The sequence below is a fragment of the Impatiens glandulifera genome, chromosome 4 (assembly GCF_907164915.1).
Source record: "Impatiens glandulifera chromosome 4, dImpGla2.1, whole genome shotgun sequence".
Classification (NCBI taxonomy): Eukaryota; Viridiplantae; Streptophyta; class Magnoliopsida; order Ericales; family Balsaminaceae; genus Impatiens; species Impatiens glandulifera.
The window spans coordinates 54,157,602-54,179,799 of record NC_061865.1 but is presented as its reverse complement, the minus strand read 5'-3'; the positions used below and the strand labels follow the sequence as shown (position 1 = coordinate 54,179,799).

The 22,198-nt window shown below is 32.4% G+C and overlaps 3 protein-coding genes across 3 annotated transcripts; 2 read left to right on the top strand and 1 right to left on the bottom strand.

Moving 5' to 3' along the window:
- The first annotated feature begins 4,475 nt into the window (after positions 1 to 4,475).
- LOC124935404 (BURP domain-containing protein BNM2A-like) lies at positions 4,476 to 5,484 on the top strand. Its single transcript, XM_047475839.1, has 2 exons — positions 4,476 to 4,529; positions 4,618 to 5,484. Exons 1-2 carry the CDS (start codon positions 4,476 to 4,478, stop codon positions 5,482 to 5,484), a joined length of 921 nt encoding a protein of 306 aa, XP_047331795.1.
- An 8,261-nt stretch (positions 5,485 to 13,745) lies between these two features.
- On the top strand, positions 13,746 to 18,845 carry LOC124935403 (ras-related protein Rab7-like). Its single transcript, XM_047475838.1, has 4 exons — positions 13,746 to 13,814; positions 18,293 to 18,439; positions 18,540 to 18,620; positions 18,693 to 18,845. The coding sequence occupies exons 1-4, from the start codon at positions 13,746 to 13,748 to the stop codon at positions 18,843 to 18,845; spliced, it is 450 nt and encodes a 149-aa protein (XP_047331794.1).
- Positions 18,846 to 20,698: 1,853 nt separating this feature from the next.
- LOC124935402 lies at positions 20,699 to 21,384 on the bottom strand. Its single transcript, XM_047475836.1, has 2 exons — positions 21,366 to 21,384; positions 20,699 to 21,294 (listed from the first exon to the last, which is right to left on the bottom strand). Exons 1-2 carry the CDS (start codon positions 21,382 to 21,384, stop codon positions 20,699 to 20,701), a joined length of 615 nt encoding a protein of 204 aa, XP_047331792.1.
- Positions 21,385 to 22,198: the final 814 nt, after the last annotated feature.

Below are 22,198 nucleotides of genomic sequence, written 5' to 3'. Positions count from 1 at the left end.
CATAACAGTTTATTTATGGATGTTCGGAGAAACTCTCCTACGTCACCCCTTCTTCTAACCACCGGAAGGATTCACTATAATATGATGAGAATCAAATACAGTTTACACACACACTTAGCTCACTATTGAACAGAACACTTTCTGTTCAATTACAAGATGAAGAATATCACTCAGCTAAAGGTGCTTTGATTCTAGCTCTCTCTCTCGATTCACACACAGTACAATAAGAAAGAAGCTTCACAGAATAAGTTCAGTAAACAAGATGATTGAGTAGTTTCTCTCTGCAAAATCAGAATGCTTGTTCGTTTGTAATTGCTTGAAAAACCGATACTTCGTCCGTTGTCCTTAAGATTGATTAAATACTGAGTAGGAGCTAACGGTCGAATCTTCAAGAATGATACGTGGAACTCTTCCATTGGAAAGCCTCCATTGTACACAGCATGTTCTGAGCACAAGGATCGTGGTCGTACCGAACTGGTAGTGCGCCGAATATTCCATCAGGGATGTACCTGCAAAACGGGTAATGTGAGGAAAATTCTCTTACGTGGCATTCCTTGATTGGATGCATATAGCTGTTGTACTAATCTTCACTGGAAAGTGGAGCAGGAGTAGGGTACAGCTATAGCACGTGGGTAGGAGAAATGCTAGATTCAAGCGTACTGCTTAAACTGAGCATTATACGTATTTCAGTTAGACGGATTTGTGAAAATCAGTCTAATGAAATAAGTCAACTCCTTCTAATAAAAAAACGTCTATTAGACTGCCTGGTCTAATAGAATTAGACTCGCGTCTAATTACAATAACCATTAGACTAGTACGTCTAACTCCACTGAGTTAGACTACACGTCTAATTCTGGTTCTACCTCAGACTAATCTGAAGGAGTTAGACTCACGTCTAACTTTTACTAATTAGACTACCCGTCTAATTATTCAATAACCATTAGAGCGGCACGTCTAACTCCACTAAGTTAGACTGACACATCTAATTCCGGTTCTACCTCAGACTAATCTGAAGGAGTTAGACGCACGACTAACTTTCACTAATTAGACTACCCGTCTAATTATTCAATAACCATTAGACCAACACGTCTAACTCCACTTAGTTAGACTGACACGTCTAATTCCGGTTCTACCTCAGACTAATCTGAAGGAGTTAGATGCACGTCTAACTTTCACTAATTAGACTATCCGTCTAATTATTAAATAACCATTAGTCTGACATGTCTAACTCCACTGAGTTAGACTGGCACGTCTAATTCCGGATGTATTCATTAGACTATCCGTCTAATTCTATACATCTATTAGACTACACGTCTAACTCCAATGAGTTAGACTGTACGTCTAATTCTATGTATTCATTAGACTATCCGTCTAATTCTATACATCTATTAGACTACACGTCTAATTCCGATGAGTTAGACTGTACGTCTAATTCTATTAGACTTGCGTATAATTCCGTGTATTCATTAGACTATCCGTCTAATTCTATACCTTTATTAGACTACACGTCTAACTCCGATGAGTTAGACTGTACGTCTAATTCTATTAGACTTGCGTCTAATTCCGTGTATTCATTAGACTATCCGTCTAATTCTATACATCTATTAGACTACACGTCTAACTCCGATGAGTTAGACTGTACGTCTAATTCTATTAGACTTGCGTCTAATTCTGTGCGAATGAAAATCAAAATCGGTCTAATGATCCTCATTAGATCCAAGTTTAATAACATGTTGTCTTAATACACCTGTATCAAAACTCATAAGTTATTTCATCATCAAAATATTAGAGGGTAAATTATTTCAACACTTAATCAAAATAATTTGACCAAACATAATATTTAAATAAAAATTAAATTAATTGTGTTCATTTTTATTTTTTATTTTTATTTTAAAGTTTTCGTAAACATTAAATGCTTCTCAATAATTATAGTATGGACTAAAAGAAAGTTCAAGAAATGAAAAAAAAAAGTGTCTATATTTGTGTTTGGTAGTGTTTTAAAAATGAAAAAAAGGTAAATAAAAAAATATGTGCTATAAAGTTTATTTGAATGTTTTTATTGTTATTATATTTTCATGTTAAAAAATTATTGTAATTCTCTAACTTGTTTAAAATAACTATTTTTTTTTTCCAGTCTACACCAATTTTCAATATAACTAGTCAATCTATTAAGTTATAGGTAGTATGGAAAAAATGATTTTAATAAAAGAGATTTAGATCATCTTTAAGTACGTGTCTAAAACTAGATTATAAGTGACGAAAAAACGCTTGATAGGCTTGAAATATTATAAAAGAGAAATTATTGATGAAACAAGTGAGTGCATGTGAGTTTTTTTTATTAGTAACCTTTAGAAAGTTCTATTTCTTTTTAACCTTACAATATTTGTTTGGTTAGTTAATATGAATTCAATTTTTGATTATTATAAGAGAAATTCATGAGTTCTAATGTGTATTTAATTTGTTGATATGTATTTTGGTTTTAATATTTGTTGTTTTGTATTGTTCAACAATATTATTTTCTTGTGGATTTTTTTTTTATATTTATGTATGCATCCACCTTTCATTCATAAAAGTAACTTTCCAAATAAAATGTTTTGCATCTTGCAAAAAAATTATTTGTATAAAAATTTGTTAGATGTAATCCTTAATGACCTTGATGAGATTGATCATATTTATGTTTTTCTTTATCCTACACTTAACCCAACTAGTATATAAATATATAGAAAAATAATTCAAAAAAAAAATAAAAAATAAAAAATAATATTAGGGTCTACACATTAACAAAATATCAACATTTTGTGATAGTATTATCTTAGTATTTGGGGTTATTAATTTAATTACTTTGCATGTCATTTTTGAATACTTGTAAATTCTCTCAAAATGCTACAACTAGCTGAATCACTAGCCATCTTGGTCATTCAATCACCCAAATCTTATTCATACTCGCATATGATCATCAATACCCAAATACTTTCTCGCTCCGATGCAAATCTATTACACCATTTCGATGGAAAGTTATTAATAAAAAAATATTTTAGTATCAAGTCCCTATTTCCAAAAACATTTATCTTATCCCATAAGACTATATATATGACAAAATAATGAGTCAAAAGATCTCATCAAAAAATTTATACATTATTCTTTATATTTTCATAGTCACACAATTGGAAAGAATTAATAAAAACATTATATATATATATATATATATTTATTTATTTATTTGTTCATAGTTTGTTTTTTATTAGTCTTTTTTTTTTTAAATTATTGTTTTCTTATGTGTTTGTTATACTATAATATATATCCATCTTTTGTCCATAAAAGTGTGTTTAAATAAAAAAATCCCATCTTACATAAAAAACAATAAAATGAAAAGTTAGTGTTTAAATAAAAGAATTCATATCTTATAAAACATAAAAGAAAATAAATAATGGTGATATAAGATTGTTATTGAGGGAGATATATATGGATAATATTTTGATAAAATTTAAACCAATTATGTTCCTTTTTATTTTTTATTTATTCTAAAGTTATCATAAACGTTAACGCATCAAGTGGTTCTCAATAATGATAGCATGGAGCAAAAATAAATTCAAGTAGTGGACAAAGTTAAATGGGGTCTACATTTGTTTGGTAGTGCTTTTAAAAATGAACAATAGTAAAAGTAAAAGAAATATGTGTTATAGTGTTTTTTTGAATTTTTTTTTCTTATTATTTTTTTATGGTAATTATTTTATTTGAATTGTCTAACTTGTTTAATATAATTTTATTTTTATCTATCTACATAATTATTTTATCAGTTTACATAACTAATCAATTTATAAAGTTATAGGTAGTCCTGAAAAGAATACTATTAATAATAAAAGATTTATATCATCTTCAAAGACGAATTTAAGAATTAGAGTAAAGTTAATTAGGAAAAAATTTAGGTAGACTTGAAAATTATAAAAACGAAATTATTGATGAAACAAAAGATGAATGTGAGTTTCATATTTTTTTTTAGAATTAGAGAAGTAATTAATAAAATAAATTGAAAACAAATTAAAAATTAAGAATTATTATACCTTTTAATGCGAATTATTTATTTAATTCTTTTTATGTGGACTCGTCTTAAAATAAATATTTCCCTAAATTCATCTCACACCACTACTATTGAGAATATAATTTATCATCGTATTAATTATATATATCCAAATACATATATTCAAATACATATACATTGCTTGAATGAATTATAAAAATAACCAGTTGAAACTTATTTCAAAAATTTTTAGTAGAAACCTTTAGAATGTTTAAAAATAGCCAAATAAAAAAAGAAGGTAATAAATAATATTAAGGTATCTACATTAACAACATATCAACATTTTGTGATAGCATTTTTTTTAGTATTTGAAGGTATTCATTTAATTGGTCATGGCCTATAAATATCCTACAATATTTTTCTTTCTTCCTGGAATATCACATAAAAGATAAGAAAAATGAGTTATAGAATTGGTCCTTGCAATGTTTTGCTTCATCTTCTTCTTTTTATGGTAACTAATTTTATTCAACCATATAATTTCCTTAATGTACTATTAACATGAACAACTATCTAATATTCTTTTATATCAATCTATATAGTTTTCACATGCAAGTTGTCAATCTACGACGTTATCTGTCGGAGGAGGAGGAGACGATGATAGTAATAGTCAAAGAGTTTCAACCATGGTTCAATCCGACAACTCCCACATTGAAATGGCAGTTCATCGCGATCACCACCATCATCAACACGGCCATCACATGATGTTGAATGATCCTTCAACGACAGTGTTTTTCGTGTTTGATGAACTAAAGGTTGGGAACACATTTCCTACCTACTTTCCTAGAATAGACCCCTCTTCCTCTCCTCATTTCTTGCCAAGAAAGGAGGCCGAATCTCTCCCTTTCTCATCTCAAGAGCTTCCTTCCCTTCTTAGATTCTTCTCTTTCCCTCAACAATCCCTACAAGCCGTAGCCATGGAAAAAACCCTTACAATTTGTGAGATGAACCCAATAATCGGCGAGACGAAGTTATGTGCCACCTCTTTGGAGTCCATGCTTGAATTTGCACGTGACATGCTTGGATTTGATCATGTTTCAAAAATCCGATCCGTATCCACCATTCATCTAACAAAATCTAACACTCTTTACCAAAACTTTACGATCATGGATTTCTCTGAATATGACGCGGCTTCAAAAATCATGCCTTGTCATTCGTTGCCTTACCCATATGCGGTGTTCTATTGCCATTATCAAGAGGGCGAAAACAAGGTGTTTAAGGTCTTGTTGAAGGGTGAGAATGGAGATAGAGTGGAGGCGGTTGCGGTTTGCCACATGGATACTTCCCATTGGAGCAAAACCCACGTTTCATTTAAGGTTACAGAAACTGAGCCTGGTTCTTCATCGGTGTGCCACTTCTTCCCCGCCGATCATCTTGTTTGGATTCCATCTTCATCGACTTTGATTTGATTATCGTGATCGATGTTACCACCATAATAATCATGTGCTTAATATATGGTTAATGTTGTCATAATAATAATAATGCAATCTTGGTTGTTTAATATATAAAGTGGTATGTAAGGTAAAGAATGTAGTGTTAATTAATGTGAGTAATTTGCATATCAACATTTCTTTATGAGATTTAATTCGAGACCATTTACTGACAAACATTTTGGGCAATGCCGGTCCCAAAGTGTGGGCCTGGGTTAAAAAAATAATTTATTATTATTTTATATTAATATTATAAAATTGTTTTGTATTTAAAATTAATGAAAGTAATCCAATTTAATTGATTAAATATTTTAGTTATATTTAGGTTGTGAGTTCCACTCTAATATAAATTAGATTTTTTTTGGGACCAGAGAAGGTGGGGGGTCTAAGATGACAATTTAACCCCCCTCCCGTAGTAACTGAATCGTACCAATTTGTACCAATTTGTGTGATTTTTTCCCGTTTTGACCAGTAATTTGAATAGATCGAAAAAACCCTGAAATATGTTGACCGAAATTCAGGGCGGGGATGATTTGATATATCTAGAGCCGAACCAAAATAAATGTAATTATTTTTTTAGTAATAGTTGTTTAAAATAATTAACATATATATACTTCTAGAATTTACCGTGCCTCCTTCGACCTTGACACATTTGCTACTTTCTCAAAATCAACATCATTCAGACATTGGTGAATGATAAAAAGGACATGCTGATCCTTCTTTCTGTTCTTCTCGAACGCTTGAATCAGGGCCAACGTCGCATTCTCATCAGGTTCGACAATTCCATCGTTGACGATTTTCCATGTACCTTGGGAACCGAGTAACGTCTTTACTCGGATAGACCAACTATCATAATTGTCCTTCGTAAGACGTACATATTTGAACATCAAAGACATCTTTGCCTGATACCACTTTGTTGGGAATGTTAACATCAAAGACATCCTTCCTCTCTGATACCACTTTGTTGGGAACGTTAGATCGAAGATTGGGAATGTTAACATCAAATATTCTTTCACAAACTAAGGATAATAAAAGATTAAAAAAGTGGATTTTTTTAAAAAAAAAAACTCTTAAATTTCTAAATGACTCTTAAACGGTCAAATTCAATTTAATGTTTAAATTTATTAAAAACAATAATAACTTATAATATTAAATAGACCTATAAACTCTAACCTTTAAGATGATTCATCAATTTCTTATTTAATTTTATTTTTAACATGGGTGTCAGGTTATTTTTTTGGTCTTTGTCTTCCTCATATTAATTTTTTTTATTATCAATGTAGACGCTTATGTTGCTGTCTTCGTCCGGTGACGGCCATTTGCCACGACTAAGGCCTTTTATTTATTTATCATTATTCTTCTATTTTAATTAAAAAAAAATTTGCTTGGTATAGAAGCTAATTATGTATTGAAAACTCGACAAAACTGTTGAATAGAGCCGAACATGAAGTGATACTAGAATAACACAACTAAAAGAGAATGATATGAAGTACAAAGATCGGAAACAAAACATAAAAAAATAAATAAAAAAAAGTATAATAAATATAGATAATTATGAATGAATTAAATATATATATTTTATCAATTATATTAATATTTTTAATATATTTTCATTAAAAATAATAAACATTAAATATTTAAAATAATGATTTTATTTTAATTTTTACTAAAACTAATAATTTTAATTTATATATATATATATATATAATTTATTTATAATTATTAAAATTAATGATAATTTAAAATAAAATATTTTTAAACAAAATTTTTATAATATACTTACTACAATATTATAATTTTGTCCAAGCTAGAAAGATACCATAATTTATTTCAAAATTACAATATACTACACTATGATAGATAAGTTAAAAATAACAAGAAATTATTTTCAACCACATAATTATTCTTTGGAAATATGAAATATTTCATTAATCCACTAAAGATGATAAAGTCACACGTATGTAAGGAAATTATCACAAGTTAAAAATACTCACAAGAAAAAAGAGATTTTAAATGAAGATAAAAAGGAGATAATATTAAGAATAAATAATGTTTTCCATATTTATCTAGTTTATAATAATAATAATAATAATTATTATTATTATTATTATTATTATTATTATTTTATTCAATAAAGAAGGAGTTAATAAGATAACTCAAAACCAAAATGTTATTTAATTGATAAATGAATAATGCACTTATAACACTATTAAGTTAAGATTACTTTAATTGAGATGTGGAGAAAAAGAATATGATTTGTTTATTTCGAAAAGGTCAATTAAATTAATATTATATAATGGCTCCTTAATAAAATAGACGAAAAACATCAGTTAACGGAAAAGCTTCAATGGAAAATTGTTTGATAGTTCGAACCCCAAAAACTTGATACATCGATGAGAAATTTTATATGGGGCGGCAGCAGCAAAGGCGGGAAAATGGTTAAATGGACTGTCTTGTGTAAACTGAAAGAGGAAGGAGAAATTGGACTGAAAAACTGCGTGGAATGGAACAAGGCGCTAACATACAAACATCTTTGGGCAATCGAACGCAAGCAATAATCACTATGGATCAAATGAGTGCACAGATTATGAAACACAAAACGAGCATATGAACCAGTAAGGAAAATGAAAACATGGGTCGAGTGTTAAAGAAAATTTTCAAGCTTAGAAACAAATTGGGAAACGGGAGAAACACAATATTTTGGCATGACCCGTGGTTAGAAAATCAACCATTAATCCTTAAGGAAGAATTTAGAAATGTTCGAATAAGAAGAGACTACTGAGTTGCAAAAATCAGAGACATAAAAGACGGGAAGTGGAACTTAGAAGAGTTCTGGAAGAACAACAAATTTTTGAACATATCAACAACATACAATTCAACGATATAGACCTGACATTCACTCATGGGATGTTGGAGATAATGGGAAGCTCATATCTAGCAAGGTATGAAATATTATAAGAGAAAAAGAATACAATTCAACGATATAGACCTGACATTCACTCATGGGATGTTGGAGATAATGGGAAGCTCATATCTAGCAAGGTATGAAATATTATAAGAGAAAAAGAATAGATTGCGGAATGGGCCCTGGTCTGGTCGACAAAGATAATCTCGAGACACCAATTCATCTTATGGCTGAAATTTAGAGAAAGGTTGAACACAAGATATCGAGTCAAGAAATACATGAAAATATCGGACGAAAGGTGCCTGTTGTGCGAAGGAAACGAAGAAACAATGAATCATCTATTTGGTTGTTGTCCTTTCGTATCGGAGTTGTGGAAGACATTTGATAGAAGTATGAAAATGGTTAGTCTGCCTATGAGATAAAAAAAGGAAGCTATTATCGGAGAAAAAGGAAATAATTTTAGGTCAAGCGTTTTCAAAAGTGCCTTCGGTACAATCATCTACCACATCTGGTGAGAAAGAAAGGCAAGGTTACACTCGAGAATTAGAAGAAGTGAAGAAGAAACTTAGGAAGACACTGTTTTCGATAACAGCACAAACCTTCAAACTCTGAGACGAATTCCTACGACTGAGCTGAACAAGACACTTGGTCGGAATTGGAAGATCAAATATACAGAAATCACGAGAAAGTAAAACTTTTAGTTAGATAAATATTTTTGATTTGTTTGTTAAACGTGTAATTCATTGGATTGATACGAAGTAAAATTTTCTAAGCTTGTTGTAGAAAAATACATAAACTAATTTGGTTTTTTTCTCTTTTTTAGAATTTTTAATGAAATTAAAATAGGTCGTTTTTTTTCAAAAAAAGAAAAAGTTCGAGCCCCATTTGATTAAAACGTCCCAAGTTCGAGCTTCAAACTGTAATTGGGTCTATTCCTTATTCATTCTCCCAACCGTCTAATTGTTTTCCTGCCAATAATTATGTTGGCCCACTAGTAGAAAAAAGGTGTATTAGTAAGGGCTAAAACCGTTACTGAAAGCATCGAACGCCGTTACTGAAACTTATTTGTAACGGCAAATAAAACCGTTACCAATCGTTACTAAAAATTACGTTACAGAAACTTCACAGGTATCAGTAACGGCGTTCGAAAACCGTTACTGATAGTCATGGAATAACAGTAACGGTTCTAGCCGTCTAAAAACCGTCACAGAAACAACACAAGCATCTGTAACGGTTTTCGAAAACCGTTACAGATAGTAATGGAACAACAGTAACGGTTTTAGCCGGCTAAAAACCGTTACTGAAAGACTATAGTATCTGTAACGGTTTTCAAAAACCGTTACAGATACTCGTGTTGTTTCTGTGACGGTTTTTTATTTGTTAAACTGTCACAGTTAGATTTATAGTAACGATTTTTGAAATTATTTAACCGTTACTAAACCCTAATAGTTTTTTTTTTTACAATTTTTTACCTATTTAAAACCACAATCATCAATAACCAATAACCAAAAACCAAAAAGCACACAATCATCAATAACCAAAAACCCAAAACTACAATCATTAATTCAAAACAATAATCATCCACAAACTATAATCCATCCAAAAACTATAATCCATCCAAAAACTACAATCATATCACAAATTCACAAAAACCATTAATTAACGTATTTCAAATTACATTTCAACTAACCAGAATTGAAGTGGGAAAGCGACGATCAAGTGGAAGGGGATCATCTCTAAGTAGGAGGGGCATCATCTCGAGTGGGAGGGGCAGGTGGAAGTTGATCACGGGGAATTCTAGATAATAAGAAGTTCATCGTCGATCTCATCTCAAGCATCTCATCCCGCATTCTATCACGCTCCCTTCGAGCTTCTTCACGTTCATCTTGACGCTGCATCAATAATTCTTCGCGCTCCATTTCACGCTGCCTTTGTGCTTCCTCACGCTCCATTTGACGCTCGAGTAAGGCTTCTTCGCGCTCTCTCCGTGACTGAAGCTTCTCAGCTTCACGCTCCCCTCGCATCCTCTATATCTCCTCAAGTAAAAGTGCGTTTTGCGTGTCACTGCGCTGTGTGATAGTACCACCACGAGCATCAGGTCTAAAAGATCTAGGTGTGACACCGGAGCCCAAACCCACAACTCGCCCATGTCCCTAAGACCCGAATGCGCACTCAGCCAACTACAATTCATTTCTATTCGGGTCTTCTTCTATAGCAGTTCGCAAGGCAGTCTACAAACACAAATTACATTTGATTACATACATACATAAAATAAATAAAAGAAATATAACTAATAAACACGACTTACCACTTTTTCTTGAATAATAGGGGAACCTCCGGATTTGGATCTTGTAGAGTCGGTTTCTTTGTATGAGTGTGCAGAAATAATTCCGCAAAATTAGGCGACGTACCGGTAGTCTTCTCCTGTACAAATTTAATAATTAATAAAAACGTAATAACATTATAAACTTTGTTATTCAATGATAAAACGAACCATTTGCTTCTCCACTTACGAAAATGAGATGCTGCCTGCATGATTCTTGTACACAACATGCGACCTATTTTGCGCATTCACAGTACTTGTTTTCTGCAAATAAGAAAACATTAGTGTTTAATGAATGATTAATGTAAGAGCTATTTATAAACACATTAATTTACCTTGAATTACGGCGTGAGAAAGCGACGGTCAAGTAGATAATTCCAATCACTTATTTCGATCTCGGGAGGGGGATTTGCCCTAATCGCTTGCTCGTTACCTTCACGGGCTTTAATGTACATGGTGTTCCAATGACATCTCCATCTATCCCATAATTTTTTGGCTTGAAATAAACTTTGTCTTCGATAGTTGTTGATGTCATCCCCCACAGTCACGAAATGATCCTAAATAGTGAACAATAAAATACGATTATAGATTGTGTTGAATACATAATGGACTTAATAATATAAAAAGTTACCGTGATAGCCATCCATATGTGATCTAGCTGTGTGGAGCTCAGGTCCGACCAACGCAAAGTCCTATGAGGTAGTGCATTGGAGTCTCGAATGACACTCCCAATATGCCTCGACCAAGCTGTCCTATTCTCGCACATTGGTTTACCATCAACAGGGTTAAATTGAAGAGTCATCTTTTGCCCCGCTTGCAATCTACCAACAGCTTTATTCTTGTTCTTGCCCCGTCTCCTCCTCGAAATAGATCCTAAAATTAAACAAAAAATTATATAGGATCACAACAACTAACTTAAGCAAAAACACAAGTACCTCCATCTTGCTCCTCAGACGGGGGCTGTGTCTCATCATCATCATCATCGGAGATAGTGTTTGGTACACTATCAACATTCATGACATCATCAAGGTCCAAATCAATTTCCCCGATAGAGTTACCCAATTGCACGGGATCTTCTGAATGCTCCTCGGTCCTTTGTACAAGGTCGTTTAGCGTGCTGCTTAAACTCTTACCTTGCATTCTTTTAGGTGCCATGATAACTGCAAATATTGAATGTAATGTTTATAAGACAAATTTACAAGTAACCCTTCATAGAAAATAATTCAACCTTAATTAGAATAACGGGGATTTATTGGTGTCACAATTTTCCATTCAAGCCTTGATGCCATATCTGTAGAGTAAAAGACTTGTTGTGCTTGGCTTGCCATTATGAATGGTTTATTTAATTGAGTCTGTAGAATCCTGTTGATATTTATACTAATATAACCATACTTATCAACTTTAATGCCCCGATCTTTGTGATAAACATCAAACCATTTACATTTGAATAGAATCACTCGTCTTCCACAAAAGAATATCACTTCTATGATTTCATTGATCACTCCATAGTAGTTAATAGTCTCGGCCCCATTATTACCAACAACCAAAACCCCGCTATTTTGGGTGGTCAAGCTCTCGTCATGTTTTTCAGTGTTAAACTTATACCCATTTATTTTGCACGAGTTATATTTCTTTGCATACAATGTAGGCCCACGTCCTAAAATCTTAAGATTCGTTGTCCTATCGGATTGATTAGTTAATTGCTCCACCTATCAATTAGAAATTATTGTTAAACTAATTGTCTTATACTAAAAAAAAAAATTGTTGAGACGATTACTTACTCTTTCTTGGAAATATCTAACATATTTTTTATCCCGAGCCTCATTGGAAATATTAGGAGGGCATGATTGAACGAAATCGCTGCGCAAATGATAGATTAAATTATAACTTAAATCATACCTATATAAGATGTAATTAATGGACTTACTTATAATATTCTTCAGCTTCACGACAATTTTGTAAGATGTACCAATGAGCACGCTCACGATCACCCGGTTGATATGTGTAGGCTGTGCCATTTGATAAGTCTTCCATAGCGATGAATATGGAGAATGTTGTTCTTGTATTTATCGATTCATCTTCTAACTCTTGATCGTCCAAATATCGGGCACACATGCTCATACTCTCATTCAAAAGATAACTCTCGCTGATTGAACCTTCTAGAAAGTTTCTATTCCTAAGGTATTTCTTGAGTGTGCTCATATATTGTTCAACTGGATACATCCATCGATACTGAACCGGCCCTCCAAGACAAGCTTCAAAAGCTAAATGAACTGGCAAGTGCACCATTATATCAAAAAAAGAAGGTGGAAAGATCTTCTCCAATTTGCAAAGTGTCAAGACAATATCGTCATGTAATGTTTCCAATTGTCCGCGTTGTAAACTTTTTTGGCAAAGCAACCGAAAGAACCTTGCTAAGTTCACCACAGCATCTTACACATCATCGGGAAGTAGGCCACGTGTAGCTAGTGGAAGGATATATTGTAATAGAATGTGACAATCGTGACTCTTCAATCCTGAAATTTTTTTCTCCTCCATGTTTACACACGCCCCAATATTTGAACAAAAACCGTCTGGCATTTTAATATCTTTCAAAAACTGGCATAAACGTTTCTTGTGTTCTGAGGACAATGCATAGGGGGCCGGCGGACACCGAAGAACACCATCAACTTCAACCGGATGTAAGGAATGTTTTATGTTCATTATGACCAAATCTTTCCTTGCTTTAATTCCATCCTTGGTCTTTTCTTTGAAATTCATTAAAGTTCCCAACAAACTATCACATATATTCTTCTCAATATGCATTACATCCAAATTATGTCTCAACATCAAAGATTTCCAGTAAGGCAATTGAAAGAATATACTGAATTTGTTCCAATTATCACCTCGGGATTCATGTATAACTTTCGTTTTCTTAGGCAGGTACTTTGTCAAATAAATTTCCTTTAGATCTCGTGCCTGCAATTGAATTTCGGAACCCAATAATAGTACAGGAGGACCTCTATGCTCAGTATGACCGTCAAACGTATCGGTCTCTTTGCGCCATCGATGATTAGACAGGAGGAATCGTCGATGATTCATGTAACACTCCTTTTGGCAATTTGTTAACCTCAAAGACGCGGTGTTTTGATTACAAGACGGACATGCCAATTTCCCCTTTGTACTCCATCCAGACAAATTTGCATAAGCCGGGAAATCATTAATAGTCCACATAAGAGCTGCCCGTAAATTAAAATATTGTTTTCTGCTTACATCGTATGTCTTCACACCGGTATTCCACAATTCCGTCAACTCTTCAATAAGTGGCTCAAGAAATACGTCAATACAATCACCGGGACTTTTTGGTCCTGGAATGAGCATTGAAAGAAGAAAATTGTTTGTATCCATACATGTGGTAGGAGAGACGTTGTAAGGGATGAGAATAACTGGCCAGATGCTGTACGATGTTTTTCCGCTAACAAAAGGTTGAAAACCATCACTAGCCAAACCAAGTCGCACATTTCGAGGTTCTGTTGAGAAATTTGGGTACAAGTTATCAAAGGTCTTCCATGTCATTGAATTAGTAGGATGCCTCAGCACATCATCTTCGGGATTGTTATCTTTATGCCAAGTCATGCGTGGAGCAGTTTTGGAACACATGTATAATCTTTGCAACCTCGGTTTTAATGGAAAATAGCGCAGCGACTTATTGGGTATATACTTACCATTCACCTTCATTCGAATTGCACCATTAGATTTATTGACATTCCACCTAGAAAGCCCACAAACTTTACATTGCTGCAAATCCTTATCCTCTTTACGAAAAAGCATGCAATCATTCTTACACGTGTCAATTGTTTCGTACGATAGACCCATGTCTTTAATGAATTTCTTGCACTCATAATACGAATTCGGTAGTTGATTATGAATTGGCAGTATTTCCTCCTTCAATAAACTCAACAATAAATCAAATGACGTGTTTGTCCACTGACCTACATTCTTTAGGTGAAGAAGTTTAAGAAGAGTCGAGGCTTTGGAAATGCGAGAACCTTCATACAAAGGTAGTTTCGAATCGTCCAACAATTTGTAAAACGTAGCATCATCAACGAAAGGCTCATTTTCACTCGGATGTTCATTATCATTGTTGACATTAGGGTATAAATCATCAATAATATCTTCCATTAGATGATCCTCAGCAATAATATCTTCCATTAGATGATCCTCACAAACTTCAACATGTTTGTCTTCCATGATATTAGTCTCGTTAGTTGGTGGTTCATTGATCGGTTCGTCTTAAATTTCATCATCTGATTCATCTTCGTCCACATTCTCGGTAACAACATTTACAAGTTGACGTCCAATTGATCTCTTTTCACCGTGAAAATACCAAAAACCATAATTTTGTCTTATTCCGTATACAATAAGATGGGATCTAACCACACTCTTATTCTCATATACTCGATTTGCACACCTTACACAAGGACATGCAATCGATGATCTACCCGTAGACCTTTCAGCAAATTCTATGAATTTGTCAACCCCCTCACTATATTTAGGATCGGTACGAAGTATAGTCATCCATGTTTTGTCTGGGATTTCCATATAACCTAACATACATATTAATAATCCAACAACCTAACATCAATAATCAAACATACAAATCATTTGTTAATCTAATAATCCAAACATGCAATAATCTAACATACAAATAATCTAACTTAATCTATCAATCCAATAATCTAACATACAATTAATCTAATAATCCAAACATGCAATAATCTAACATAAAAATAATCTAACTTAATCTAATAATCCAAACATGCGATACTAACATCAAATAATCTAACTTAGCATTCAATATTATCTAACCTAACATACAAAGTATCCACTAACCTAACATCAATAATCTACTTAGCATTCAATATTACTAATCTAACATACAAATAACAATCTAACTTTAGCATTCAATATTAACAATCTAACATACAAATAACATTGATTGTAAATAAGAACTAACCTGAATCTGAAAAGGCAAACTTCAAGCAGCGATAGGAAATACAAGGGCAAACGGTGAAAATTGAATTTTCTGCAAAATAGAATGAAAAAGAGTATTGAGAAATAATGCACACAGTCCTATTTCAAATTAACTATTCAGCCAAACTATAAATAGAATAAACAGTCCTCTTTTCTAATAAAAGAGTTGTAAAAAATCTCAACTAGCAGCAGTATTTCAGTTTATCAAGAAGAAACGTGCACACAATAAATCAAGAGAGGTTTACGTCACCAGCTTACACCAAACAAGGACGTGCTCAACACGGAATAAGCTTGTTCCAAGAAAAACCCACGATAATCATTAATCAACTCACAATGAGATTAACCATATACAATTAACCATATACAAATGTTTCAAAACAATGTTTATTTACTAAATATATGCCATGTTTTACGACAAACAATGAGAACTTATGATAAACAGGAATTTAACTTAACATTTTAATGTCTTATAAGGTGCAAATGTCAATTTCCTACACTAGTAACCTAAACAACTCACAGACCAGACTACAGGAGCGCTAGGAATAGGCTGAATTCAAGCAGGCTTTGTTTATAATCAATCCTTTACTGCTAAGTACATATTTGATCACCTATCCATGCTTAAGAATAATCTTCAAATTCATGAATTCACTCAGAGAACTTAATCCAAATCTATGATAATTGACTAGAGGATATCAAAATGATCACTAAACCCTAATTCTGAAATACCCACGAAAAAAGGTGCAAAGATATCTGTTTTCAGCTTAATACTCACAAAAAAACCCTAGAAGCACATATCTGGCTTTAGAAAACACTAGATATGTCGCTGAGCATAGATAAGAACAATAATAAATCATTTAGATGGAAATGGAGAGGTTGAGAGATGAACTTACTAAGAGCTGGAAGAATGAAGAATGGAGAGGTTTTGCCATAAACCCCCGAGAATTGAAGATGATATATGAACAAATGACCTATTATACACATAGATTGAAATAGTTAAATTTGTTGATTGAAGAATTGAAGATGATATGAAGAATGAAGAACTTACCTGATCGGACAGTACGTTGTTGGCGGCGGACAGGGCAGGAACAGAGAAGAGGGGATGAAGAAGAGAAGAGTGGAAGAAGAAGAGAATAGAAGAACTTACCTGATCTGATCGGCGGAAGATCGGCGGTAGAAGAAGATCGGCGGATGATCGGCGGAAGAAGAAGGAGAAAACGGTCGCGCGCGGAAGAAAGGAAAAGAAAGAAAGGAAGAAGGAAAAAAGAAAGAAGGAAAGAAGCGCGAGTTATTAATGGCTATCTGTAACGGTTCTTCATAAACCGTTACAGATAAGAGCAGATAAGTTAAAAAGACGGCCAAGTATCTGTAACGGTTTATGAAGAACCGTTACTGATATCAAACACAAAGAACTGTAAATAAAGCCATATTTGTAACGGTTATTCATAAAACCGTTACAGATAAGAGCAGAGAAGTTAAAAAGACGGTCAAGTATCTGCAACGGTTTATGAAGAACCGTTACTGATATCAAACACAAAGAACTGTAAATAAAGCTATATCTGTAACAGTTATTCATAAAACCGTTACAGATAAGAGCAGAGAAGTTAAAAAGACGGCTTAGTATCTGTAACGGTTTATGAAGAACCGTTACAGATTCCCTAGTAGTAACGGTTTTCCACTAAAACCGTTACTGATATCAAACACTAAGAACTGTAAATAAAGCCATATCTGTAACGGTTATTCATAAAACTGTTACAGATACTAGCAGAGAAGTTAAAAAGACGGCTCATTATCTGTAACGGTTTATGAATAACCGTTACAGATGCCCTAGTAGTAACGGTTTTCCACTAAAACCGTTACTGATATCAATCACAAAGAACGGTAAAAAAAGCCATATCTGTAACGGTTCTTCCTCAGCCGTTACAGATGTAATAATAGTAACGGTTTTCTACTAAAACTGTTACTGATATCAGACAAAAGAACTGGAAATTAAGCCATATCTGTAACGGTTTATATAGCCGTTACTGATATACTCATAACACTAACAGTTTAAAATAACCGTTACTGATAAAAAATATTAGTAAGGGCGTTCGAGCGCCGTTACTAGTAGTCGTTACAGAAGATTTATTTTCTTCAAGACTCCAACAAGTAATTAGTTGGGCGCCCAACTAATTACTTGTTGGAGTCTTGAAGACTTAGTGTAGTGTTGTTATACCGCTTATCATTTCCTTACCAGCCGAACTAAATTTCTCGGTCCATCTTCTTCTAGGGTTATATAGTAACCTTAACCCTAGTTATTCCCTTGTAACCAAACCTATTAATGAATAAAACTATTAATTTTGAAACATAAATAGTAATTTATACAATAGTTACATCACACTCATTCAACCCTTAGCCATAAAAAGAATGTGTTCAATTTCTACCATTGGTTGTAAATAACCACTGATTTTTTTGTTTTGTTTGAGGTTTTAGTCTCTGTGACAATCCTTGAACATCTTAACCTGTTTAGCGAAACTATGGATCTGACCGTTTATAACTTTTTCAGATAGATATGGGATACAGCAGGGCAAAAAAGGTTTCAAAGTCGAGGTGTTGCTTTTTATAGAGGAGCTGATTGCTGTGTTCTTGTGTATGATGTAAATGTAATGAAGTCATTTGACCATCTTAACCATTGGAGGGATGAGTTTCTTAAGCAGGTATCTTCCCCATCTTTTTTTCTAAGAAAGTTTCTTTCCTTTGATCTCTATTTAGCATCTGTATATATATGAAAATTGAAATGATGAACTTTGTCTATAGGCAAGCCCTTTGGATCCAGAAAACTTTCCATTTGTTGTCATAGGAAACAAGACCGATATCGATGGTGGAAACAGTAGAGTGGTATGTATTAATGCTATTTATATATTCTCTTTATGTTCGGTTCGTATTATAATAAATTTATTATGATTACAGGTCTCGGAGAAAAGGGCTAAAGCTTGGTGCGCCTCGAAAGGAAACATTCCCTACTTTGAAACATCTGCAAAAGAGGGCATAAATATTGAAGAAGCTTTCCAGTGTATAGCTAAAGATGCTCTTAACAGTGGAGAAGAAGAAGAAGAAATGTAAGTCAGACTAAATATTGACCATATTTGAAAACACTTTATGTGGCCTAACTGACCAAAGGTCTCAAGTTCAAGTTTGATTCCCACAAAAAAACGCTTTAAGTTAGGTGAAGTGGCACTATGAGGGATCGTGCTTTAAGTTTGGTTTGTGTTATTTGTGTGTAGATATCTTCCAGATACAATTGATGCTGGAGGCAGCGATCAACAGAGGTCAACTGGATGTGAGTGCTAAGTATTAAGGTACAATAATGGTTCTTATTATCATTTGTTAAATAAAAAGCTCTTTCAGAACAGGAAATTAGGACTATATTCTCTGCATACTTGTAAATCATTAATTTGTTTTGAAGTATATTTGTTTCTTCTATATATTTGATTATGGAAAATGAATTATTGGGATATGTGACTGATTCTTGTGTGTGTATGAAAGAGTTACAAATTCGATTTTTACTGAGAACCCTTTAATTTTGAGACAACATTTTAAAAACAGTTTTTCCTCATTTTGATGTCGGTGGGTCAAGTCGCCCCCTGTTATTTGAGGTCTTTGGTCGGATTAGGGTTAAATCTAAAAAATTGCACTATTCATTCATATATTCTTTTAATAAATAAAATTATTAAAAACTTAATTTTAATTTTAATGTGTTTATTCAAATAGTATATTTTCAATAAGTATTAACATAATGAAAGTCGAGAGTTTTCTAAAAAGAAAAAATAATTTCAAGTCGTGTATTGTATTTGAGATTAAATTAAAAACATATTAGACTCCATTATATTTATTTTAAAAAATAAAATTTGATTTGATTTTTTTAAAATTATATTTATTAATTAAATTAATATTAAATATATTTATTTCCTTATATATATATATATTTATTAATTTATAAATATTGTATTGGTATATCTTAATATACAATAATATTGAAAATCTTATACGTACCTTTACCGTACAAATAATTTCGGTATCGATATCATACCTTACTTTTTTTGGTATACCAAAAAAATCGATATTCTCAATATATTGCGGTAAGATATTTTCATATACTTATAATATGGATAGTATTTCCCACCTATATAATATATATTATATTAAATAAATATAATATTTTTGTATGATGATTAACAAATATAATATTGTCGGGTATAGTTAAATATTTTGTTAATATAAAGTCTATTTCAAAATTTAAAATTTTATAATAAATTTTTTTCCTAATTAGTTCTACCTATCAAAATTTACAAAGAACCAATCTTCGATCTACCATTGTTATAGACAGATTTGAACATGAGATGGTTAGGAAAAATCAAATCATTCAAAGAGTTATTGGAGGATTTAAAATTTGGAAAACAAGATAGAAAATAAGATTATGTAGATAATTTGAATTTGGTGAGACCCATAAGAAATAAGCCCATAAATAGTCTTATGGGTATATTTCAAATTTTGATTAAAAAGTGTAATGTAATAAAAAAATTATATGATTAGACTCGAAAAAGCTCGATGAGTCATTAAGCGAGTCTTACCTAAGGTCGAATTCGGCCCGAGATCAGCTCGAATTAAATTTTGACAGAACTCGAATCGAACTTTAACCGAGAATCTATTCAAGTTAATTTTATTAAAAGAAAAAAATTATTTTAAAACGAAGATAAAATATATTATCTAGAAGAATGCGACATCAAATAAAACAACTTTCCAAACAAATTTTTATTTCATATCACAATACATTACTAAAATTTCCCATGACATTATTTAAAGAAACAAGAGAAATCAAAGGAAATAGAACACGACAGACATGCGAAGATGATAAATAGTTACTACAAATTACCCACATGATCATAACCCTTTGTAGCCTCAAAGTTCTTTGCCAATTATTTTTCATCCATGTACCTCGGCTCCTCTGAGAAGGACTTCTTCCCTTGTATTTCATCTTTTTTGTCACCATAAAAGAAAGGATGTAAAGGATTTGACGAACTCGGCTTAAAGTTATCGGAGAAGGACTTCTTCACTTGTGCTTCATCTTTTTTGTCACCATAAAAGAAAGGATGTAAAGGATTTGACGAACTCGGCTTAAAGTTATCGGAGGACTTCTTCTCTTGTATTTCATCTTTTTTGTCACCATAAAAGAAAGGAACGAAAGGATTTGACGAACTCGGCTTGAAGTTTTCAGAGAATGACTTCTTCCCTTGTATTTCATCTTTTTTGTCACCATAAAAGAAAGGAACGAAAGGATTTGACGAACTCGGCTTGAAGTTTTCAGAGAATGACTTCTTCCCTTGTATTTCATCTTTTTTGTCACCATAAAAGAAAGGAACGAAAGGATTTGACGAACTCGGCTTAAAGTTCTCAGAGAAGGACTTCTTCTCTTGTATTTCATCTTTTTTGTCACCATAAAAGAAAGGATGTAAAGGATTTGACGAACTCGGCTTAAAGTTATCGGAGAAGGACTTCTTCTCTTGTATTTCATCTTTTTTGTCACCATAAAAGAAAGGAACGAAAGGATTTGACGAACTCGGCTTGAAGTTTTCAGAGAATGACTTCTTCCCTTGTATTTCATCTTTTTTGTCACCATAAAAGAAAGGATGTAAAGGATTTGACGAACTCGGCTTAAAGTTCTCAGATAATGACTTCTTCACTTGTGCTTCATCTTTTATGTGACAAGGAAATGTAGATATAATGGGCCTCGGCACCAACGACTCGTCTGAGTTTCCAGATCCTTCTAGGGCTTGGGACATAGTGTTTGCCCCAGGCTCTCTTCTTGCTCCATTACTGCTGCTAACAAGCTGATAGAAGAATATGATCACCAGTTAAATTATAATAATGAATTAATATAATATATTAGTAAAGAATTGAAGATCTAACCAGAAGAAGAAGAAGAAGCATAGACAAGAAAGGGAGGAAGAAGCTGCCTGCGTTTGATACCATCATTTAATACTCAACTTAGTTTTTGTTTTTTGGTAGACAACTCTTGATAAAGCTTTGCTATTTATACACAAATTCTTTGCCATTATTTCCATTTTTAACCTAAACTTTTAAATTATTAAAAAATCTCTTTTTGATTTTAGTTTCGATTAATTTTAATCCCAAACTTTAGTATTTAATCAAATTTAGTACTATGAACATTGTTTTTATTTTATTTTCTTACTCAATCTATTTTCTTTTTCAATAGTTTGTGTGAAAATTTAAATTTATAATTTTTTTACATTTTATTATTAAACTATGAGTCCACCCTGAAGTCAAATTACCTTAAATTTATTTATTGTGTTTAGTATCTAAGTAATTTCTTTTATTTATAAAAAAAAATCAGATTTATTTATAATATATATATCACAACGCTCCATTCTTAAATTTGAAAGTATTAGCAAGTTGCG

Bases quoted from the DNA above. Each gene is read 5' to 3' on its own strand.
- LOC124935404 (XM_047475839.1), top strand. From the start codon at position 4,476: ATGAGTTATAGAATTGGTCCTTGCAATGTTTTGCTTCATCTTCTTCTT. The intron at 4,530-4,617 runs GTAACTAATTTT...CAATCTATATAG, and splicing joins TTCATCTTCTTCTTTTTATG to TTTTCACATGCAAGTTGTCA.
- LOC124935403 (XM_047475838.1), top strand. From the start codon at position 13,746: ATGACCGTCAAACGTATCGGTCTCTTTGCGCCATCGATGATTAGACAG. The intron at 13,815-18,292 runs GTAACACTCCTT...TTTTTCAGATAG, and splicing joins AGGAATCGTCGATGATTCAT to ATATGGGATACAGCAGGGCA. The intron at 18,440-18,539 runs GTATCTTCCCCA...CTTTGTCTATAG, and splicing joins GGGATGAGTTTCTTAAGCAG to GCAAGCCCTTTGGATCCAGA.